Source organism: Triturus cristatus, chromosome 5_2 (genome assembly GCF_964204655.1).
Source record: "Triturus cristatus chromosome 5_2, aTriCri1.1, whole genome shotgun sequence".
Classification (NCBI taxonomy): Eukaryota; Metazoa; Chordata; class Amphibia; order Caudata; family Salamandridae; genus Triturus; species Triturus cristatus.
In genome coordinates this window covers 38657032-38682826 of record NC_140588.1, presented here as the reverse complement: position 1 = coordinate 38682826, position 25795 = coordinate 38657032, and the positions used below count along the sequence as shown (strand labels likewise).

Here is a 25795-nt window from a genome sequence, read left to right as displayed (position 1 = left end):
ATTCTTGAACATACCAGGACCACTGCTCAGCAGCAATCCAACCAGCTTACACCCTTCACAACACCATGACAAATCACCTCACCAGCTGCAATCCAACCAGCTTAGATCCTTGAACACACAATGGCACACTAATCCAGCAGCAGCAATCCAACCAGCTCACATCCTTGCACATTCCATGACAGATCAGCCTATCACCTACAATCCAGCCAACTCACATCCTTGCACAGCCCACGACAGACCACCCATTCAGCAGCAATCCAACCAGTGTACATCCTTGAAGACATGCTTGACAGATCACCTCATCAGCAGAAATCCTACCAGCTCACATCCTTTAATACACTATGACAGACCACCTCTGTAGCAGTAATCCTACCAGTCCACGTCCTTGAAGACTTCATGACAGACCACTCCATTATCAGTAATTCAAATAGCTCACATCCTTAAACACACCATGACAGAACACCTCTGCAACAGCAATCCTAACAGCTTACATCCTTGTACATTCCATTACAGGCCCACACTAAGCAGCAATTCAACCAGCTCACATCCGTTCACATTCCATTACAAGCCATCCACTTAGCAGCAATCCTATCAGCTCACATGCTTGTGCATGCCATTACAAGCCATCCCCTAAGTAGAAATCTAACCAGCTCAGATCCTTGAACACACAAAGACACACTACCCCAGCAGCAGTAATCCAAGCAGCTCACATCATTGCACATTCCATGACAGACGACCAACTCAGCAGCAATCCAGCAAGCTCACATTCACAAATATGCCATGCCACATCTCCCTAATAGTTAGAATTGAACCAGCCCACATCCTTGAAGACACCATGACATACTACCCCATCACCTGCAATCCAGCCAACTCACATCCTAGCACAGTCCATGACAGACCACCAATTCAGCAGCAATCCAACCAATGTACATCATTGAGGACACGCTTGACAGATCACCTCACCAGCAGCAATCCAACCAGGCCACATTCTTAAAGGCACCAGGACAGACCATCTGATGAGCAGCAATCTAGCCAGCTCACATCCACAAATACACAAAGTCAGACCAACCCATCAGCAGAAATCCTACCAGCTCACATCCTTGAATACACCATGACAGACCACCCCATTGAACAGCAATCATCCTTGAACATACAATTACACACTACCCCAGCAGCAGCAACCCAACCAGCTCACATCAACAAATATGCTATGCTAGATCACCCCATTAGTAGGAATCCAACCAGCTCACATCCTCGAAGACACCATGATATACCACCCTATCACCAGCTAACTCACATCCCAGCTTAGTCCATGACACACCACCCACTCACATCTTTACACATAAAATGAGAGACCACCAGATCAGCAGAAATCCTACCTGGTCACACACTTGAATACAGCATGACAGTCTGCCTCTGCAGCAGCAATCCTACAAGCCTACATCCTTGTAGGCACAATGACAAGACCACCTCTGCAGAAGCAAATCAAGCAGCTCACATTCTTGAAGACATCATGATAGATCACCTTACCAGCAGCAATCCTACCAGGTGACATCCACAAATATGCCATGCCAGATCACCCCATCAGCAGCAATCCTACCAACTCACATCCGTGAAGGCAACATTACAGACCACACCTGCAGCAGGAATCCTACCAGTTCACATCCTTGAACACGCCATTACAGACCTCCTCTGCAGAAGCAATCCTACCAGCTCAGATCCTTGAAGAAAACATGACAAAACCACCTCTGTAGCAGCAATCCATGCAGCTCAAATCATTGAAGACACCGTGCCAGACAACCTCTGAAGCATCTCACACCCACTAAGCAGCAATCCAAGCAGCTCACATTCTACCACATTCTATGGCAGACCACCCACTTAGCGGCAATCCAACCAGCACACATCCTTGAAGACACCATGACAGACCACCCACTCAACAGCAATCCGACCAGCTCACATATTTGCACATTCCATGGAAGATCACCGACTCAGCAGCAATCCAACCAGCTCATCTCCTTGAAGACACCATGACAGACCACCTCTACAGCAGCAATCCTACCAGCTCACATCTTGCACATTCCATGACAGACCACACACTCAGCAGCCATCTAACCATCTCACATCCTTGAAGACATCATGACAGACCACCCACTCAGTAGCAATCCGACCAGCTCACATATTTGCACATTCCATGGAAGATCACCGACTCAGCAGCAATCCGACCAGCTCAAGTCATTGAAGACACCGTGCCAGACAACCTCTGAAGCATCTCACACCCACTAAGCAGCAATCCAAGCAGCTCACATCCTACCACATTCTATGGTAGACCACCCACTTAGCAGCAATCCAACCAGCTCATCTCCTTGAAGACACCATGAGAGACCACCTCTGCAGCAGCAATCCTACCAGCTCACATCTTTGCACATTCCATGGCAGATCACCCACTCAGCAGCAATCCAAGCAGCTTACATCCTTCAAAGACACCATGACAGCAGACAGCATCCCAGCTCACATCTTTGAACATACAATGACATACTACCCCAGCAGATGCAATCCAATCAGCTCACATCCTTAAAAGGCCCCATGACACACCACCCCACCAGCAGCAATCCAAGCAGTTCACATCCTTGAATACACCATGACACACCACACCACCAGAAACTATCCAAGTAGCTCACATCCTTGAAGGCACCACGACAGACAGTCTATTCTCAGCAGCAATCCAACCAGCTCACATCCTTGAAGATACCGTGACAGACCACCCCATTATCAGCATCAGTACAAGCAGCTAACATAACATAACAGACCACCCCATCAAAAGCAATACAACCACTTCGCTGGTGGCATCTGTATTTTGAGATCACGCCCACTGTTTTGCACTCCGAACTTTCAGCTTCTCATAAAACCTCTTGAGAGGAAGTGTTTACTTTGTTCTTAAAAGCAAGGCTTCTCGGCGCTCCACAGAGATACAGGAATGGTCCAGAATTTGAGACCTCTTTGTATAATTCTATCTTTATCAAATAACAAAAAAACAAGCGCGTATGTATGATGTCCCTTTTGAAAGATTATAATTGCGCTGGGTGTTTGTAGTGCCTGTGCGAAGCTCTGCATGGAAATCTCCAGTGACCATGACATTCTGCAGTACAAACACGTTAGGAGGCCGAGAGTCCAGTGGGTAAGGGTACCAACCTAGGGAAGGGTATTACCAGGGTCACTTGAATTATGCAACAGGAGAGGGTCAAATTGTCAAGAATTCCTGTCATGCGAGGGGAGGAAAACGGTAGCCAGCGAAAACGGACTACATCTCCCAGGATGCTTAGCGGTTGAGAGGGTATGTAAACAGGAGAGCTGTTACATAACTCAAGGAAAACACGCCCTTATGTAAACAGGAGAGCTGTTACATCACTCCAGGAAAACACGCCCTTATGTAAACAGGAGAGCTGTTACATAACTCAAGGAAAACACGCCCTTATGTAAACAGGAGAGCTGTTACATAACTCAAGGAAAACACGCCCTTATGTAAACAGGAGAGCTGTTACATAACTCAAGGACAACACGCCCTATAAAGGGAGGAACCGGGAGGTACAACGCTGTCGGATATTGTGTTTACACCGACGTACCTGCTTAGTGAAGAGCAGTGTTCCTGAGTGGTGCTCCAGTAAGGCAAGAACGGAGGTAGGTCGAGTCGATACTCCCTGGGCCGTGTCTTGCCCCATCGTCACCTGTGAAGGACCCGGAAGCTCTACCGGATAACCATTGAGCTTCGCTTTTTGACTCGGCTGAGTCAAAGCGCAGTGGCGCTTTTGCTGGTTGGAGTCGTAACTCCCAGCCCGACCAGAGATACAGGGACTGCCAGCTGTAACGCACACCAGGAGGTGTTTGCCGCGTTACAGACTCGGAAGTCCACGGGATCGATCGAGCGGCTGCTCTCGGTTCAGTCTTCTTTGCTTGCGATTGGGGTATCGGTGACGCATCACCAGGAGGTGACTCCGCGTCCCGGTGCAGTCTGAGGAAGAGGTTGAGCAGCTGCTCCCTTCAGGTAGAGACCCCGGCTGGGTGTTTCCCTGACTCCTCGATTCTCCCCAACACTCTTCGTGCCCCTCACAGCCTACCGATTGGCATTGTCGGCCATTTCATTTCTGCCCTCTGTTGGCATACGCCGGGATCGGCGTATATGCAGAGGACGGTTAGGACCATCCGTGCTGTGGGCTGGTAACGTACTTAGCCTGGAGGATTCCAGTGACTATAACCTTTGTTTATCCCTTGTATTATTTTTGCCTTCAATAAAATAACTAAACCTTCACAAGTGGTTGCGTTCTCATTATCGTGTCTGTTAAACGATCCTGAGACGTTCAGGGCGTTACAAAATATCCGACCTTAATAACACTAACTGTCTCCCGGTCGATAACAGACATGGCAACACTTGATGATGTGCTGGCTGCTTTGGCGACCGTGCAAATTGAATTGGCTGCCTCCAGGCAAGAAACAGCCGATGTAAAAGCCAGACTGGATGCTATCCAATTGGACCCGCTCACGCCCAGCACCTCCCTCACGAACCAGACCCCTGCGGTAGTAGTGGAAATGCCGGTAGCCGTCCCCTTGGCAACACCAGAGAGGTACAGTGGGGATCCTAACACAGTGCAGGTATTCCTCACACAAGTGGCGCTACATTTATTGTGCAAACCAAGGGCGTTCCCCACGAGTCAGGCTCGTGTGGCTTTCCTTATATCCTATTTGGCTGGAAACGCGGCACAATGGGCCGTACCTCTGGTGAGCAGGGACGACCCCATCTTATGTGATTGGGGTGCTTTTCGCGAGGAATTCCTGAAGGTCTTCGACAGAAGGGCTGACTCGTACACGGCGGACCGTGAAATGCTTGAGTTGAGACAGGGATCCAACGACCTGGTGCAGTATCTCAACGCGTTCCGAAGGCTGGTTGCGGAAACCAAGTGGCCTGTTGCTAAACAGACGGCGCTCTTCCATCACGGGCTGTGCGATGAGCTCAAGGACGCCGTGGCTCATATTGACCCACAACCCAAGACATGTGAGGGCCTTATCAACCTGGTATTACGGCTGGAACATAGGCTAAGTGAAAGAAAGGGGGATCATGGGAGAAAAGGAAACTCCCTTCCATCCTATGTGACAGTGGGAAGTCCTGAAACTTCCACCGCATCCAAGGGAGAACCCATGGACATCGGCGCAATACGAGCGAGCCTCACAGCCACGGAGAAAGAGTCACGCCGTAAACAAGGATTGTGCCTATATTGTGGCAAAAAAGGCCACTACGTACGTGAATGCCCTGCCAAACCGAAGACGTCACGTTATCGGGCCAACCGGTCGGTAACAGCCGTGGTGGACGTACCGGCGGAAAACTAGAGGACTCCCAGACCAAAGAAGCGGCATCTCGGAGTCACTCATCCATCCCTTCACTTTCCAACTCGGTCACTAAGGGACAACGACACCTGTTTCTCACGGTGCACGTGGGAGTGCATGACCAGTGGATACCCGTTGTGGCCATGGTGGATTCAGGGGCCACTGGCATGTTTATGGACCACAACGAGGCATGCAGGCTAGGGCTAGTGCTTCTTCCCAAAGCTGTACCCGAAGACGTCTATGCTGTAGACGGAAGGCGATTGGTGACGGGGCCCATCGGGCAGCACACGGGGGTCCTTCCGATGAGATGTGGGAGGAACCATTTGGAACAAATCGATTTTAACATCATCCGAGCGCCCCAATATGGCGTCATATTGGGATTGCCGTGGCTACAGAAACACAACCCCTCTGTGGATTGGCCAACACATCGCATCGAACTGACGTCACCGTATTGCATCCTGCATTGTGGAATAAGAACGGAATCCCTTGACGCAGATGAGAGCGGGAGTCAGACGGTGGCTACAGCGGCAGAAAAAGATGTGGCTCTCCCCCAGGCTTATCACAGTTTTGAGGATGTATTTGATGAGGTGAAAGCGGAAGTGCTACCACCACATAGACAGTTTGACTGCCAGATCGACCTGGTGCCAGGGGCCAGCGTTCCCAGCGGCAGGCTGTATGCCCTGACGGAGCCTGAAAACGTGCATCTCCGGGGGTACCTGGATAAACTCCTCAAGCTAGGATTCATCCGCCCGTCCAAGTCTCCGGCCGCCTCGCCACTCTTCTTCATCCCGAAGGCTAATGGGGAGCTGAGAGCCTGTGTGGACTTTAGGGCATTGAATGCGATAACCGTAAAGAATCGGTACCCCTTGCCTCTCATCAGTGTACTTCTGGAACAGGTCAAGAAAGCTCGTATCTACACCAAGTTGGATTTGAAAGGGGCATACCATCTGGTGCGCATGAGGGACGGAGACGAGTGGAAGACCGCCTTTAAGACCAGGTTCGGCCTTTTTGAGTACCTCGTCATGCCGTTCGGTCTGTGCAACGCCCCGGCAGCCTTTCAGTACTTTTTGAATGAGGTATTCAGAGAGGAGTTGGATATCTACGTGGTCGTATATATCGACGACATCCTCATCTATTCGTCCAGTGTGGAGGAGCACGTACACCACGTCAAAGCTGTGCTCCAAAAGCTGAAGGAAAACATGCTGTTTTGTAAACTCAGCAAGTGTGACTTCCACGTCACATCCGTGGAATTCCTCGGAGTGATGCTGAGTCCAGAGGGACAGGAGATGGCAGAACGAAAGATCAAGGCGGTGAAAGAATGGCCGGTGCCCCAAAGCGTGAAGGACGTCCAAAGTTTCATTGGCTTCGCCAACTTTTACAGGCGGTTTATAGATGGATTTTCAGGATTGGTGGCCCCAATCACACAGCTACTGAGGAAGTCCAAGGAGTTTGTCTGGTCCCCTGAAGCGAACAAAGCCTTTGAGGCCCTGAAAAGCGCCTTTGGTAAGGCGCCGGTGTTGGCTCACCCCGATCCGGATCTCCCCTACGTGGTGGAAGCGGACGCAACGGATGTGGCGCTGGGGGCTATCTTGTCCCAACGCAACCACGACACAGGGGTGCTTCATCCCGTTGCGTACATGTCCCGCAAACTCAACGACGCCGAACGCAACTACCATATTGCGGAGAAGGAGCTTCTCGCAATCAAGGACGCCTTCACCGAATGGAGGCATTGGTTGATGGGGGCAAGACATGTGGTATCGGTGTACACGGACCATCGGAACCTACAGTTCATGACGGCCACAAGACACCTTTCTCCCAGACAGCTGCGGTGGATGATCTTCTTTGCGGGGTTCAACTTCCGCATCACATATCGGCCGGGGACGGAAAACCGGAAGGCGGACGCCCTGTCCCGTCAATCTGCAGTTAAGGAACCATTGCCTGCGACCGAGCATTCCATCATTTCCCCGAGGATGGTATTGGGGGTTATCCAACCGGATACTTTCCTGAGGGGAATAAAAAGAGGGATCAGGTCATTCGCATGGTGGAGGTGGCTCCTCAGTCACAGAGAATGGCAGCTGAAGGACGGGATACCCCTGAAGGGCAGGTGCCTATTGATACCCACGCCTAGGCTAAGGAAACAAGCATTCATCTGGTGCCATGACTCTCCATGCGCAGGTCATTTGGGCTTTGAAAAAACGGTGGCTAGCATGGGACGGCATTTCTGGTGGCCAACCATGAGAGTGGATGTCAGGAGGTGGGGACAGGAGTGTCCTACGTGTGCTACCATGAAGGCCGACCATGGCCGAACCCAAGGGCTCTTACATCCACTTCCGACCCCGGATAGACCATGGGATAGCATATCACTGGACTTCGTGGTGGGCCTACTGGTAGACCAGGGGATGACGGCAATACTGGTGGTGGTGGATTACTTGACGAAAATGGGGCACTTCATCCCCTGCAAGAGAGTCCCTACGGCCGGGGAATTGGCGTCACTACTCCTAAAGAATGTGGTACGGCTGCATGGATTACCTGGGGTGATCGTGTCGGACCGGGGGTCGCAGTTTACTGTGCAATTCTGGAAGACTTGGTGCACTGCGCTGCATGTTAAGACCGCCCTGTCCACCAGCTACCACCCTCAAACGGACGGCCAAACCGAGCGTCTGAACCAAACGCTCAAACAGTATCTGCGATGTTTTGTGGACCAGGGCAGGGAAGAATGGGTCGACTTGCTATGGGTTGCAGAGATAGCCTATAACAACGCCACTCACAGCTCCACACAATCATCTCCGTTCTATAGCAACTATGGCCAACATCCCAGGTTCTTGCCATTACTACATCCGTTCAGAGAGGACAGGATTCCCGCCACAGCGGACAGGGTGGCACACATAAAAGACACGTTGATGCGCTCAAGGGCTGTCCTAATAGAGGCCAAGAGAAGATACAAGGCTGCGGCAGACAGGAAGAGAAGGCCCAGGCCACTGTACCGCACTGGAGACTACGTCTGGATATCCACAAGAAACATGAGGTTTCGAAAGAACAGTGTGTTCCATCCCAAGTACATGGGCCCCTATCGAATTACCAAGTGTATGGGTCCCGTGAACGTGAAGGTGTGCTTGCCCCAGTCATTGCGGATACACCCTGTCTTTCATGTATCATTGCTCAAACCAGCACCCTCCAAGCCGTCTGGGACACCTAGGCCGGTATGCGTGGAGTCGGAGGTGGAGTATGAAGTGTCGGGCATACGGGCGTCCAAATGGCGCAGGGGGAAGCTGTGGTACCTGGTTGCGTGGAAAGGCTATGGCCCGGAGGAGCAGTCATGGGAACCGGCTGAAGGAGTTCATGCTCCGCGCTTGGTCTCCTTGTTCCATCGGCGTTTTCCTGCCAGCGCTGGACCCGGGGGGAGCCGCTGAGAGGGAGGATGTACTGTCAAGAATTCCTGTCATGCGAGGGGAGGAAAACGGTAACCAGTGAAAACGGACTACATCTCCCAGGATGCTTAGCGGTTGAGAGGGTATGTAAACAGGAGAGCTGTTACATAACTCAAGGAAAACACGCCCTTATGTAAACAGGAGAGCTGTTACATCACTCCAGGAAAACACGCCCTTATGTAAACAGGAGAGCTGTTACATAACTCAAGGAAAACACGCCCTTATGTAAACAGGAGAGCTGTTACATAACTCAAGGAAAACACGCCCTTATGTAAACAGGAGAGCTGTTACATAACTCAAGGACAACACGCCCTATAAAGGGAGGAACCGGGAGGTACAACGCTGTCGGATATTGTGTTTACACCGACGTACCTGCTTAGTGAAGAGCAGTGTTCCTGAGTGGTGCTCCAGTAAGGCAAGAACGGAGGTAGGTCGAGTCGATACTCCCTGGGCCGTGTCTTGCCCCATCGTCACCTGTGAAGGACCCGGAAGCTCTACCGGATAACCATTGAGCTTCGCTTTTTGACTCGGCTGAGTCAAAGCGCAGTGGCGCTTTTGCTGGTTGGAGTCGTAACTCCCAGCCCGACCAGAGATACAGGGACTGCCAGCTGTAACGCACACCAGGAGGTGTTTGCCGCGTTACAGACTCGGAAGTCCACGGGATCGATCGAGCGGCTGCTCTCGGTTCAGTCTTCTTTGCTTGTGATTGGGGTATCGGTGACGCATCACCAGGAGGTGACTCCGCGTCCCGGTGCAGTCTGAGGAAGAGGTTGAGCAGCTGCTCCCTTCAGGTAGAGACCCCGGCTGGGTGTTTCCCTGACTCCTCGATTCTCCCCAACACTCTTCGTGCCCCTCACAGCCTACCGATTGGCATTGTCGGCCATTTCATTTCTGCCCTCTGTTGGCATACGCCGGGATCGGCGTATATGCAGAGGACGGTTAGGACCATCCGTGCTGTGGGCTGGTAACGTACTTAGCCTGGAGGATTCCAGTGACTATAACCTTTGTTTATCCCTTGTATTATTTTTGCCTTCATTAAAATAACTAAACCTTCACAAGTGGTTGCGTTCTCATTATCGTGTCTGTTAAACGATCCTGAGACGTTCAGGGCGTTACACAAATTATGTGTCAGGCTTGAGTAAATTATTTGGCATGAAAAGGCAAATTATGCGACGTACAGCGACACACATTTTTTAATTGTATTACTTCATTATTTTGTATTTTTTACACTTGTTAACACTGTCTGGGCATCGGGTGCACCTCATTAGTACCAGTTTAATACCCACATGTAGCAATAAGCAACAGAAAGAGGATGACCAGTCAACCTTTGTAAAAGGGCTTCCACTGCGCTGAAACACGTGCCGATGCGTGTTAGTAACCTTTGAACCGTTTGAGTATGAAACACATTTTTTGTTGTTATAATCTGCAGATTATCAGCCGATGAGGGATTATGTGGCAAATCTATAATTATGCGTCTGTACAATCGCATAAATCCAGTGGCCCTGGTTATAGCAGAACAATCCAATATAGAATGGTACCAACTCTCCCTGCTGAAGAAAGTGAACCAAACACAGATATCAAGCTAACTGTCTAGGCCCTAGTGCCCTCGGATGTGGACGGAGGCACCCTCTCCTCTCCCAGGGAGGCGCCCTCGGCCCCCTAGCAGGCACAGCTGCTGCACTCCGTAAAAGAGGTTAACCCCCACCTCTTGGAAGAGCAAGGCATCTCTACACAGACTATGCTTACACTTGCACACTTAGAGGCTCAGGAGAACCAGAGAGTTCCTCTCTCACAGCAACAGTTCATGGCCCTCCAGAGGCATCAGGCTTGGGATCGGGGCACCCATAATTTGCACGCTCATTTGCATATGTCCCGCAAGCACTAGAATTGAAGCTGTGTCCTGCTGTAAACAGTTGTTGTGTTGTATTTCAGAGGCCTCTGCTGGGACCCACAATCTCCAGCCCTATTGGAGGGTTTTTACTGTCCCCGCCTCGAAGGGGCTTTAATAAGCTATATTGCTTGATGGGGACGCCCGTGTGTGATGAGATATTAGTGTGACGCACACTACGAAATTAGTCCTGAATGTTGCACGATTGGGGCAGTATTAGGGCCTCTGGGTCATCTCTAGGACATTTGTAAGACCGTGACAGCATGTTGAGACGTGCAAAAATCCTGTTTTGAACATGTGTAAACAGCTGTTTATTAAAACTGCGATATCAGGATGACATCACGAAATCGGGCTCGCTCAGTCCAGCAAGCATAAAAGGAAAGCCACTTTCAACGTACTCAAGGCATTATCAAAAGATACAGGGTGTGCTGCGGTTGAGGGATGGTGTGTTGGTGGAACGCAGGGTGTGTTCCTGGGTGAGAGGGGCAACGCAGCGTTGTTCTCTTCGGGAATTCTGTGCCCTAACAGGCACGCAGGGACTTCAAACACGAGTGCTCGTGTTTCATCCCAAAACGTATGTTAAAAAGGAGTGCACCGTAAATATGAAATGCCGGAAGCGAAATGACCCTTGTAATAGGGACAGTCGCCATGGGCACACCCAAAATGAGGCAAAATTCACCACACAAAAGAGAAGCGGTTAAAAAAAAAAAACACAGGAAAGAACCAAGTAAAAATGGTGGGCGTGGCCAAACTGCTCATACCGACTACAACAGCCTCACGAGCAGTGCATGTGCGCTGACTCTAGACTCGACCTAAAAAGTATGACACGCCAAAAGAAAAAGGACATCCCATTGAGTGCTAAGGGACAAATGATATGTAAAGCTGCAAAGAAAAATATATTCAACGGATGTCAACTACGTAAAGATTCAACACACCCACTCATGAAGCATGAGGAGAGAGTAAGCCACAGGGGCGGGACAAACACAGAAAGTGCTGTAGTTAGGTCACCAGCTTTCAAGGAACCCCTGACATTGGCCAACGTTCTAAGAACATTTATTGTGGAAGGGAAAGGGGCATTCTCCAGGAACACAGGATGGGTCAACTATCCCCCTACATATAGATTATATTGGTTTAGAGTGAGGGGGAAAATAACCAAATACTTATAAACTTTAATATCGCAGACGTTTGCTTCATAAACATACACAACAAAAAGTCTACAAGTGTGATTAATCAAATTTACAAATGCAATAATTAAAAGATATTATTACAGTTGCCTTCTGTGAGTTTTAATTTTGTGTTTCATTCATCTAAAGTCCACTCTCCTGTGGCAAGTATTTGTTTATTCTGCCTTTTTAGTCATACAAAGATTTTCCCCTCAGCCAGTATGCTTCCTCGTTTGGTTGGCAAAGCTTGGATTTTTTCAAGATTGAAATGATTTAAAATTACAAACTTTTGATGTGAAAAAGTGAATACATTCTTATTTTTGTGTTTTAATTCGTGATACAGACAGGCAGTAGGGAAAGGAAGAGGTTAGGAAGAGCCAGGAGGTGAGTAAATCCATTATATGTGTAATTTTCATGGCAAAGAGACTAGAAGAGAGGTGGTCAAACTTATCTAGAGAGGTGTTCAAACTTTATGGAGTGAGGCAAAGGGAAAAAGTGTCAGTTGTAGATTAAATTACTTGGGAGGTCAGTCTGCAATATCCGTTTGCAACATAAGATGTATTGAGGGAGTTGTTGCTAGTTTGGGGTGGAAGGACGAATGTAAGTCACATGTTATCCTGTAAAGGAACATGCAATAGAGTCTGAGAGGCCCAATGGGAGGATCTCTTTTGATCCACAGTTGAATCTTTGCATGCAGAGAAAGTAACAGTCCAATCTTCAGTGTACACAAACTAAGTGTCATAGTGAGTTGGCAGAAAGTCAGGGTCTTTCCTTACCTGGTTTGTCACAGGTGTTCACCCCACCCCCATCCACCTCTGGTCCTGGGCAGTATTGGCTGCCCCTTCCCCCCATTGCTCAGGGCATAAGACAACTTATCAATAGAGAACTGTCATAAGATTTATATAAACATTTATTTATGAATATGAATGATTACAATGTGAAGCTTTTTTGTAACTTATGTTGATGAAGCAAAGTTATGCAAAATGTTATGTTAAATTAATTTGTAAAGCGCTACTTATACCCGGGGGTGTCTTGGCGCTAGTAGCAGGTGTTGGAACAGAAGCATGCTGTGAGAGGGAACGAAAAGAATTACAGGTTAAAAAGCCAGGTCTTAAGAAGCTTTCTGGAAGCCAGGAAAGAGGGCAAAGATCTAATACGGAGTGGAAGTGTATTCCAGAGTATGGTGGCTCCTACATGGAAGCTACTACCACCCCATCTAGCGGTCTTAAATCTGGACGGTGTGAGTGAAAAGGTACCCAAGGATCTTAGGTTCTTGTTAGGAGTGTACCATGAAATCGAATTCCTAAAAAATTCTGGACCGGAACCACGTAAAGCCTTGTACTTGATACAGAGAGTTCTAAATCTAATGCGATTTCTGACCGTAAGCCAGTGTAGTTCTTTAATGGTCGAACTAACAGACTGATGTTATGGCAAATTGAGCAGAACTCTGGCCACTGAGTTCTGCAGAACCAGTAATTTATTCAGGTATTGTTTCTGCAAACTGATGTATAGGCAATTACAATAGTCAATTTTTGATAGATCAAGGGCCATGTGTATCAAAAAAGAGTTTTGCGATTCTCAAATTATGACTTTTAGCGAATTGCAATTAGAGAATCGCAAAATACAATGTATGTAGGATTTTCTAAAAAATTTGCAAATCCTACATATTCCTTATTTGCAAATCGCAAATTGAGATTCGCAATTAAGGAATACCTTCCCATTCATTTCTATGGGCTAGGGGGCCCATAGGAATGAATTGGAAGACATTCTCAATTTACGATTCCCAATTAGAGAATCGCAAATTGAGAATGCAATTTCAAGGGTGCAAGGGTGCCAAAAGGACACCCTGTTGCACCCATGAAATATGCATGTGTGCATATTTTGCGCACATACATGCCCTAAGGGCATGTATGTGCGACATGTGGCACATTTAAAAAATCAAAAACGTGCTTTTTCAAAGAAAATCGCAAATTGGTGGTAATTTGCAATTCCTTAAGGCCAAATAGCAAATTTCTGGTGCTTCCAGAATTGCATTTAAGGAATCGCAATTTGCAATTCCTTAATTGCATTCGCAAAATAGAGAATCGCAAATTTTGCAATTCTCTATTTTGTGATGGCCTTTTGGGATGATTCATCCCAAAAGGCTTTTTCCAATTCGTAAACGGGCCGATTCCGAGAACCTGCCTGTTTGCAAACGGGAAAAAAGCTTGATACATATGGCCCTAAGTGAGGTGATAACAGTTTTTCTAGTACTGACTGGAATGTAAGGGCGATCTTTCTGATGATTCTTAACATGCTATAGCAAGAAGATATGATGGAATTAACTTGTTTACCAAGATTAAGTTTGTCATCTAGAAACACTCCTAGGCTTTTAACTGCGGTAGTCGGACTAGGCAGTGATCCCATCTCCTGTGGCCAGCAGTTAGGAGTCCAAAAACAATAGTCATTTCCCAAGAACATTCCTGCAGTCTTTTCTGAATTCAACCTAAGGCAGTTTCTGCCCAACCAGGTGCAGATTTCTTTCATACAGCTGTGAAGCTGACCACTGGTGTTATTGGCCCCGTTTGCCGGGGAGACCACAATTTGTGTGTCTTCCCTGTAGGAGGTAAGTGAAAGACCAAAAGATTTAACCAGTGGAGCAAGCTCGGCCACGTTGAGATTGAATAGTGATGGGCTGAGTGTGGATCCCTGTAGAACTCCACACAGAAGTGAGAAGGCTTTTGATCTAAACTTGCCTAGAGTCACAATGATTTCCCTTTTTGCTAAGAATGATTTAAATAGGTCGAAGGGTGCTCCTTTAACACCCATGATCCCAAGGCGAAGACATAGTGTCGAGTGATCCACTGTATCAAAGGCAGCAGATAGATCTAGCAGGATCAGAGCTGCATTTCCTCCATTATTCAAAGTATTTTTGAGTTCGTCTGTAGCTTTGATCAGTGCTATTTCAGTGCTGTGCTCAGATCTAAAGCCAAATTGAGTTGGATCTAGCACATTATGATCTTTCATAAATAGTGTAAGTTGAGAATTCAAGATTTTCTAAATAAGTTTGGTGGGGAACGGCAGTCTACAGATAGGTCGGTAGTTGGAAAGAGTGTCAGGGTCAAGGTTGGACTTTTTTAAAAGCGGAAGAATACATGCCTTCTTCCAAGCTGTGGGAAAAATTCCTGACTGAAAAATGGAATTAAAGATGTTTGCTAGACACTTTGCTATAGGCTCTTAAATTTCTTTGAGTACTGAAGGGGGACAGGGATCACTTGGAGATCCTGTTTTGGTGGTCCAAATGAGATGTTCTACTTGGGTAGCGGAGACTGGACTAGAAATGAATATGTCTGTCTGCGCAAAAATTATTTACTACGATTTACTGCTGAGTGAGGATGTATTCCCTGATACACTAAAGGTGTTGTAGATATGCTCTACCTTATTCCTAAAATAAAGAGCGACATTATCGCAAAAGTTTGAATGCTGGTACATCCTTTAACTACCGAAGCTTTAGTTAGTTTATTAATCACTTTTAAAAGTTCCCTAGGTGAGTTGTTAGGTAGTTCTATTTGCGCTGTAAAGAAACTTGTTTTTTCCTTGATCAGTACATTTTTATATGTGGCCAGGACACCTTTGTGTAGCTCCTTTTCCTGAGAATCGTAGTTAAGTCTTCATCTTCTCTCCTGCGGTTCTACATTTTTGTTTTTCCAGTCGGAGTGCCTCTGAGTACCAGGGCTCGGAGGGTTTGGTTATCTTACATGTATTTGATTTGCACAGGGCGTGTTTTATGAGGGCACGTTTAAGCCAGGTCACATAGTCCTGGATGGCCGTTTCAGGATCAGGTGAAGGTGGGGAAGATCCTCAGATAGTTGGGTCTGAAGGTGGCTAAAATGTATGCCATTCCAGGCTCAGTAAAGGGTTGGCCCAGTTAATGTATTGGTAATTGGAATTACCTTGGTATCCCTGAGCTCAAAGATGATGGCAAAATGGTCAGACCAGGGTATAGGTAAGGTTTCAGGACTAGTGATCAAGTCATGGTTACTAAACATGCCGTCTAGAGTGTGGCCAGCGGTGTGAGAGGGAGTCTGTATTATCTGAGTAAGCCCTAAATTATCCATGGTTTCCGAAAGATATCTGGAGTCTTTATCTTCAGTTTGTTCAAGATGGAAATTTAAGTCTCCTAAAATTGTTATTTCTGAATTACAAACTAAGCCTTCAAGGGGAGTACTAATTGAATTAAGAAAACCACTTCTCGGGCCTGGTGGATGGTAGATAAGTAAGCCTCTAAAATATTTTTTCTGATTACTTCAAAACAGTATGATAATGCCTCACAGTCCTCATTTGATGAGGCAGCAAATCTGGCATAGATTTGGTCACTGTAGATGACTCCTAGTCCACCTTCTCTCTTTATTGGTCGGTCAAAAAACAGTGAAACTGGGTGGGACTGCGGATATGAGATTAGACGTGGATGAACAATTGGCCCAGGTTTCTGTTATAAATACAATATCCAGCTTCTAGGAGTCTATAAGCATGGCCATTTCTGTGGCATGCTTAACTAAACCACGGGCATTCACAAGTGCGCAGCGATATATCAAAAAAGGGAGAGTCTCTTAAGACGGGCCGATTATTGTCGAGGAAAAGACATAGACTGCGCAGCTCTCTCGGTTACCCAACCTCAAGCAGGACATATTACGGTTGGCGCACCCTCCGGTACATTTCTTTAAGTTTTGTAACTCCTCACTTGTATATGTTATAATCATGGCATAACTCCACCGGAAGCTGGTACAGACGAAAGGGAGGAGCTGCAACCCTCCGTGCAATCGTCAAGAACTGACGCGGAGGACTGGGGTAGCACCCGAAAGGAACAGGTAAGAGAGCAGTGTCGGAGAATTAAGAAGTGCCTAAAATGATGTGATTTTAAAATAGTTAAAGAGAATTAAATGTACCTAAAAGATGCAGCGTAATTTTGGAGACTCGACAATGCGGAAAGGTTAAAAAGAAATCACAGAAGCATGCAGCTTACCAGGCCCCTAACCAGACGCGCCCAGCCCTGCATGCTCCGTTTATAGCTAGTGCCAGAAAACACTAGTCAATAACCCCATGGAAGCTGGTACAGACGAAGGGGAGGAGCTACAACTCCCTCCTACTGACCAGACTAGCAGACATTGGCATAACTGGCCCTGCCCTCGGCTGGCTGAGATCTTTCTTAGATGACAGGTCCCAGCAAGTGTGGATGCCACCTTTCTCTTCCTCTCCCAAAAAACTCTCAACTGGCGTACCACAGGGCTCCACCCTGAGCCCCCTGCTTTTTAATGTCTATATGACCCCCCTTATCTATCTTGCGGAACAGCTGGGGGCCAAAATTATGGCCTACGCCGATGATACCCAGCTCTTGTTTACATGGCCCAAAAACAACCTTGACACGACGAGAGTCCAATTTTGCCTATCATCGGTCTTCCGCTGGCTGGCCTTGGCTCAACTTAAGTGCAATGAGAGCAAATCTGAGATTCTACTGTACGGCTCCTTCCCAGATAATTTCTATGATTCTCTCTGGCCCACCGATTTTCCCAGCCCTAAATACACAGGTGGACCTGCAAAAAACCTAGGAATCTGGTTCAGCAATAATCTCAGATTTGAAGATCACCTGAAAAAACTCACCGGAATCTGCTTTTCCACTCTTAAAACTCTACGCAGATTCCTTCCTTTGCTTCCGCGATCAGCTAAGGAGACGGTCATTCGCGCTCTGATATTATCCAGACTGGATTATGCGAATGCTCTCTACAGCGGACTCCCAGCCTATCTGATCCATCGCCTCCAAGTCATCCAAAATGCTGCGGTCCGGCTGCTGTTTAACATTCCCAGAAGATCTAGCGTTCGCCAACCACTCAGAGACCTTCACTGGCTTCCAGTGGCACAAAGGATCTTATTCAAGATTCTTGTGTTAGCATACCGAGCACTCCACCTAACAGGCCCAACCTATTTGAGAAAAAGATTCTCTCTCTATGCCCCCAATCGCCCTCTCAGATCAAGCAACCTCCATCAAATGACTGTACCAAAGTTCAAATATAGCAGGCTTGGCGGACAATCCATTTCTGTTAGAGCAGCGAGAGCTTGGAATACCCTGCCTCTGCAATTGAGAACAGCCCCTTCCATCATGGCTTTCAGGAAAGGCCTAAAAACCTACCTATTCAACACCAATGCCTAAAGGCTGCTCCTCCCTTGCATTTACTGCGATCTGTCCCCTTCTTTTTTCTCTTCGCGCCAGGATACTATACTATTTAGTAGCAGAGCGCGTTATAAAAGCCTCTATAATAATAATAATACATCCCTCCGTGCAATCGGCAAGAACTGTCGCGGCTTGACCATGGCAGAAACCGAAGGAAGCAGGTAAGAGAGCAGTGTCTGAGAATTAAGAATTACCTTAAATGATGTGATTTTGAAATAGTTGAAGATAATTAAATGTACCTAAAGATGCAGCTTAATTTTGGAGACTGGACAAACCGGAAAGGGTAAAAAACAATCACAGAAGCATGCAGCTCACCAGGCACCTAACCAGTGAAATTAATGTTTAAGAGTTTTAGGTATGTGCAGAGTCATTATGCAAGAAAATCATGACTAGGATGATGAGAATGAGCAGGAGAATTAGAATGATGAGGATGGAAAGATGATGATGAGGCTTAGGAGGAGTAGTAGGCAAGGAATTCATTGAGAAAGAAGTGAGCGGAAGGGATGGCACTGAAGAGCTCATCTACATTGGTTGTCTGTGTATTAAAGCTTTTCTTGTTGGCAACACAAACCTGAAGTGCACAGCATATCACACAGGAAATGTGCATTATCGACTGCATTACAGTGTGAGGGATATGACCAGAAAAGTGTGCGATGTCACCTAAACAAAATCCAGCATGGGCCTCTCTACAGCTAGTGCCATACAACACAGCATTTTAGTAACATACACAAGGTGCAAATCAACCCCGCCGGCCTGATACAGGATGAGCATTGGTGTGGATTTTGAATGACTGCTCGAGTGCTTGTAGGAGAAAAAGCCCAACATGATCAATGGAAGAAGGATTCAAACTCATGGAACGTATGGTATAAAAACTACTGATGGTGATGGTGCTGTGGTCAGTCTTGTACTGCACTTTCCAGTCTGCTGTTAATGTATTGTTTCTGAAGGGCTACTGCAGGGTTCCTTGTGTGGTTCCAATTCCTGGTATCAGCAGTTGTATTACTGAAAGAGAGCAGTATGTAGCGGCCATGGCTCTCCCTTGGGCTTGTGCTTGGTGCCACCATAGTACGGCAATGCTATTGTCAACAGTGCACTAAAAAGTGTACACCCCTATGCAAACTCATCTCTTCCAGAAAAAACGAACCTTCATGGTTTCAACCCACTCCAAGGTTATTGTTACACTTTATGTATGGAACAAATACTTGTGTAACTAAAGGATTACAGTAATAGAAAGGTCGAGAAAATGAGCATACCACATAAAGGAATATGATGAAGCCAGCGAGACTGGATTTTCACTGGATATTCATCAGGTGAAGTGGTACAGGGGCTGTTGAAGAGTGCACTGAGCTGATGGTGTGCTACTGCTACTAAATGTGGCACTGAGGTTCTCGAATCATTAAACAAACAGACTAAGAAAACAAAACAGAAAATAAACCGCACATTATTGTCTGAAGAAGTGAATCAAATGCCAGACTTATATGTAACCAAAGATTTTGGAAATACGATGCAAGCATGTGACTTCTCCAGACATCTATTGCGTCAATTAAGTAGTGATTTACTCAGTGGCGAGTCTCGTCACTGCCTCAAACAAATTCAAGTATATCACCTGGATATTGTGAAACCTCCATTTGCTACACAGATTGGCGAGGATTCAATGCAAACTCTGCTACATGGCCTACCTAGTCATCCACCACAACTCTATTCCAGACCTACTCCAGACCAATCAAATTTGCTGTTCATTTCAAGTCATCTGTGAAGCATTAGGAGTAGCAGCTCCCTCCATGTTGATGTAGCCAAATTGTACTTAGTCTTTCATCTGTTTTGCAACTTCTACCTTCAACACCAACCCCCTTAACATAAGAAAGGCAAACCACTTTTCTCACCTTCAGAAGACATCTAAAACTCTACCTATTCTGCCAGTTCCTAACTCAATCCACTTTGACCTCAAACTGGCATAAGTTACCTGTCTTATTGACACTGTTTTTATTCCTTAAGATTATGTCTACTGCTACATCTAGTTAATTGGTATTCACGATGGCCTATTGTATACATTATTGTGGATCACTCAAATATCTTTCGGTTCAAGTATGTTAAATGTTCCCTGCATAGAATGACCGTAGATCATTATTGTCTACAAAAGGATCTAGAAATTGGATTTGTCAATTTAGATATACATTACATGATCTTGAATGACCCAGCAGTTAGCACCGTAGAGCTCATTTTAAAATCAATTAAATATAGTCATTATTCTCGGTACCACATTCATCTTCTAGATTGCCTGTAAATTAAGAAACGGTAGATGTATTTGTGGATTAAAGGCTAACTGTTTACACCTAGTTTTACCTTATTCCTATTTTATTAACTTTGAAAGTCAGGGGTCTTGGACACACGCCTATGAGAAATGTATGGTTTGTTAGGTAACAAAACCTATTGTATACTTACATTCTGCCTATCGCCAGTAAGATGGGCAAACTCCACCATTTCATTTCCAAATTGACTGAATATTTGTACAAATTCCTGAAAACTGCAAACTCTCTCGAGATGCTCCATAGTTGTAAGAACCTGTAACAAAGATCACACAACATAAAAGATTACAGCAAATAAACAATGTATGTCATGTTAATTAATATCCTTCTGTTTCATCCAGACAATCAAAAGGATCAAATTCCTTTACAGACTTTTAAACTAACCCCTTTCGAATTGCAGCTTTGGAAGAAGAAATCTGTAAGCTACAGACAGGTATCAGAAGACATTTGGTAGGAAAGGAAGTAAAAATGTTAAATTATTTAGCACCTACAGCCTTCATCGTCCCATGGGTGGAAAGACATCATCTTCTGTCTTTAATTAAACCCAACTTTACACTTTCTCTCGGAGAAGACAAGAGTGTCCTCTAATTGGAATATTAGGATGTGGACAAAGATTCGGAAAATAGTGAGCAATTGTAGATCAGGGAACGATGTGGGCAAGTGGTAGGTTCGAGACAATTAAGTGGTAAAGGGGCAAATGAGGTGGAAGGATAGGCTATCTTTTTTTAAAATTTATTTTAAATTCTCTTTTTATTAAAAGGATAGGCTATCTTGAGATAGTCTGCACATAAGAACAGATTTCATGCACTATCTGAGATGCAATGATGGGAAAGAGTGATGGAGGATCTACAGGGAGGTGTGAAATAAGTTGTATACATAAAGTATTTGAGTCTTGTAAGAAATTGGATTATTTTTGGGGTGGGTGACTACCCACCTCTAGGAAAATCACAACCCTTATCTGGGTGAATACTTACAGTCACTAATTCAACCTGAGCTTAACGCCCAGGTGCCTATGGCACAGAGAAGACAGGCTTTACATAGGGAAATGTGTAAAGTATTTATGCAGTATCAAAACAGTAATAAAGAAAAAATGCAAAACAAAATAAATCCCAAACTGAATTAGAAACATAGAGCAACATTTAATAAACAAAATGACACCACAATGACAAAAATCCAATCAAGGGAACCAGATAAATATTTCATTAGGTATAGCGCCAAGGAGCACAAAGTGCCAATGATGGACAACAGTTGTATTAGATCTGGACCTAGTCACAATTTGAGGCTGGCCACTTTTTGGAGTTAGATACACCAACCAGATCCATCCTGGTCAAATATTTTATATTCTCGCCTAGTCCCCAATTTGCCACCGGAGTACACTTCTGAAGCTCCCCAGGTCCTCAGTGGAAGCACATAGAGATTAACAGTGTATCAGGCAAAAGCCAAAAGCAGGGTCCAGTTTAGGTCCACATACCACTGGTCACCTGGGAAGTTGTAGGAAAGGTCTATTGGAGTCCAATTTTTTGACCTGGTTACAAGAGGGAGCAGGTCCAGTCCTTCAGAGCTTCTCACATTCAGATGCCCTAGTCCTCTTCTGTTCTTCCTCAGGTCTAGGAGTGCTCTAAAGTGGATGCCTGGAGACGCCACATTTATGCCTGGCACAAGCCAGAAGGTGGGAATGACTCCTAGGCACACCCTAACCAATGGAGTGAAAGTTCTTGGGGTCAATTCTACCCACTTTTGGTATTTTAAATGATAGCAGAAGTCTTCAACCACACCAAACTTGGGCTCTGAGGGCTAGGTGTGTGTGTGGGGAGTATACTATTGTAATCCTAGTGCAGTCCCACATCTAACACTAAAATCCAGTTTGTAGCAGCCACTGTACCCCCAATGAATCCAGAGACAGAAGTCTGGTAGGACAAAAGCAAGGTTTTACAGCAATCGGACAGTGAATACAGATTAATTGTGTTGGCATCCTTTTCTATACCTTTCAAGTGTACCCCAAGTGTTTTATGTGAAACCAATAAACCCGTCAAACAGAATTCGACACTCAAGCAGTTTTGATGGTGTAATGTCAAAAGGAATGCTCACAGTACCCCCCCCCCCCCCATCTGCTGAGCTCAAAGAAGTCATCCATGCCCATTAAGGCCGACTTGTCAATCATAGTAACCTGTTGTGTAACTCCTGGGAGGAATTTCACACCTTTTTCAGGTTTACTCAAATACTAACCACTAGCTGGGAGAAGTTGAAGAGCAAATGCAAATTAGTCTCCAGGAACCTCAGGCAGGGGAAAGTTAACTTACCGTACGTACTTTTCTTTGATACTTATTGAAAATCTGACTTTTCCACTAAATTGTATTTTTACTTACAATTAAAATTGTTTTAAAATTATTTTTCTAGCTAGTATTATTTCCGAGATACAGTCTACATAGGACAGCGAGGCATGCCACAGTTAAAAATAATTTTTGGGTACTAGTCACTATAAGGACATGGTAATATAAATTTCTACCTGCCCAACTTTTAAACTCCATGCACTCTGCCTTGTGGGCTGCAAATGGGGGTGACTTAATATTTAAAAGAGATTTCAAACTGTCAAAAGGGTTTATTTTAACAGGTTGAATTTCAGTTTTACACTGCTGCAGTCACGCTACATACCGTAGGCCTCAAGCCACCACTGTAGTGGATTGCACAAAAGATGCTACAGTCCACTGGAGGTATTTAACTTCCAGGCCCTGGGTACACTCTGTACCATATACTAGGGACTTACAGGCAAGTTAAATATGCCAATTAGGAAGATGCCAATTCAACTATATTTAAAGCAAAAACACAGGCACTTTACTTCTGGTTAAGTTAAGATTTCACTGTGCTATATTAGGATTGTAACTTATGAACCTCTCTGACAAAACAGTAACCCAATGAACGTTCTACATTAAATGCACTTTTGTGATCTGCATAGATTATGTAGTTTGCAGCAGGCCTATGTATCCTCTGTGCTATTTTACGATGAGTCAAAACTTCCCATAGACAAAACTGGACAAAATTCCCTCTCTCTCCAGGAGGTTCACTAATCACCAGAGTTATGTTGACATTTTTATTGCTTCCTGAAGATTGCTGAAGACAATTAACTCTGCAGCAGGTGCGTTTAAATCAATATTATATTTGAAAAGTAAGAGCCCCCCGAGGTTAGCGTCTGGTGCGGTGGCACTGGTTGCACCGCCATAAAGATGGCCCTGCTTACCTGCTGCAGTGACTCAGGAAAGGAAGCCTCAGTGGTTTCAGAAGGGTTGGGACTGCCGCCTCCCATCACTGGCTGACCACCTTAGAGCGCCAATGAAAAGAGGCTGCAGTCACCACCTTGTCATTCATTGGGATGGGTCAGTGAGACTTGTTGACCCCACACAACTCTGTAACGATGTGTCACTGATAGACACTTGGTCCTGGGCACTTCAGGGCTTAAAACTGAAGTGCCCAGGTCTGAGGCTATCAGTGATGCTCCCCCTCATCATGAGGGTGGGGTCCTCCAGGAGGGCGTGGCTATGCTGGCCAAGATGACAGAGGTGTCTTATTAGAGCTCCGCTATCAGTCCCTCAAAATCCTGTAATTTATTCAATTAATAGCGGAACCGGGGACTGCAGCACAGTCAGGCAGCTGCAGTAAACACTCTGAGGCTCAGCGGGCAACTATGCTTTGTCAACATATGAAGATTGCGGAATCCGCGACCCAAGACGAGCTGAGCTGGGACACGGAGTCCTGAGCGGAAAACTCTGTGGGAAGAACCGACGTGCCCGTTGTCTTATGAATGGAGAAGAGGGCCGTATCGAGAGTCCAGGCTGTGCACGCGCCCGCGGCCTCCTGCGCTGCCCTGTTGTGGACAGTAGGCCTAACCGAGCAACAGCAGAGGTGAGGAGTGCTCAGACATGGGGCAGTGGCGGCGATCCAACCCAAGTCGGGCAGCGACGCCCTGCTGACCGCAGTGTGCTGGGCCTTGCCTGGGCTCGGCTGAAGTGCGGAGCCCTGGTGTGAGAGCGCACAGAGACCTATGCAACCCTCAAATGCGTGGCCCGTGGAGGTGGACCGCGTGCTGCGGCTTGGCCATATTAGCACTGGAGGGCCACTGTGACACACTGCTGGGCGCGTCAGGGAGAGGTCATGTCAGGGAGGAGAGGCTGTAGCCTGGTCCGGATCAGAGCAGAGGAATCTCGCCCTGTTGGGATAGGCTGCGGGGCAGCAGGCCCACAACATGCAGACTTAAATTGGACAAGTAAGGCCCCCCACTGCAGAGCTCAGCTACAAGATCTGGTTAAAGTACTGGGCCATTTAGGAGCAACCAGAACCTGAGCCCTTTGGCTCATTGTCACCGTGACTGAGGTTGGTCGATTAACTAGAGTCACAGATCCAAACATGGCATGCGACATAGAGATGTAGATGAGTGCTGAGAAGTAACCGTGATGCGGTGAGAGCCCTGGTCTGTGAGGGCTGGCGCCACTTAGCAGCAATGAAGGTGAAGCATAACATACAGGCCGATACGTTCATTCTCGAACAAGTGCACCAAAGAAAGGGTCAGAACAGTTAGTGCTGGCTAGCATACTACAGCTGTGAACTTCTATGGCAGCTTGAACTGAGGGTTGGTCAGGTGCCGGATAACTATCTGGAGGCGAACAGTGTGGGGGCACTGGGTAACGAGCTGCGGTGCTGTTTAGTTCCAAAACGCGTGGGTGTCAAACAGGCCTCAGGGAAGCGGATACAAGAGGAGGGTGTATTTTCGGCCCGTACACTTAAGATCGACTGCACCTTTTATAACGCTACCAGCAGTGGTGACAAGGAGAAGAAAATAACCAAAAAGGTCAACAAGGAAGCACATGTCGGACATGGGCCGGCTGCACTCCGGCGCGGGGGCCCCACTTGCCAGCCGCCACCGTCCCAAGCCCAGATAAGATGCCTGAGGTGGCACTCTCGGAGTCCATGTCCAGTGAATTGGGCACAGTTCTAGCTGCAGTTGAGAGACTGGGGAACACATTGAAGCCAACTCATACCTACCTAGAAAATAAGATAGATACTGTAGTAAGTGATCTCAACCTCCTGCATGTAGAACACCGGAAGTTGGCAGAGAAAACCCACACATTGGATGTCACCATGGAAGAGCTGTCTCCAAAGTCGAGGGAAGCTGAACATTGCCTGAAGGACCTGACAACCCTGGTGCGGATCCTTGAACGCAGGGCGCAGGACCCAGAAGGCCGGTCCAGATGGAACAATGTCCGAGTGATTGGCCTACCTGAAGGCGAGGAAGGTAAAGAGGCAGCCACATACGTGAAGAACTGGATACGGGGATTGATGCCTGAAGGCGCACTTACAAAACACTTTGCAGTAGAGAGAGCACGCAGGGTGCTGGCGTGGCTGCTTCCCCTGGGATCCGTACCCAAGCCCCTACTATTCCA

At 46.6% G+C, this 25795-nt stretch overlaps 1 protein-coding gene across 1 annotated transcript in view; it reads right to left on the bottom strand.

Moving 5' to 3' along the window:
* CTNNAL1 (catenin alpha like 1) overlaps positions 1-25795 on the bottom strand; it is an 862216-nt gene that overhangs the window by 421016 nt on the left and 415405 nt on the right. Inside the window, exon 4 of the mRNA XM_085606809.1 lies at positions 20500-20619. Coding sequence (XP_085462935.1) covers positions 20500-20619 — 120 coding nt within the window. The remainder of the gene's footprint in view (positions 1-20499; positions 20620-25795) is intronic.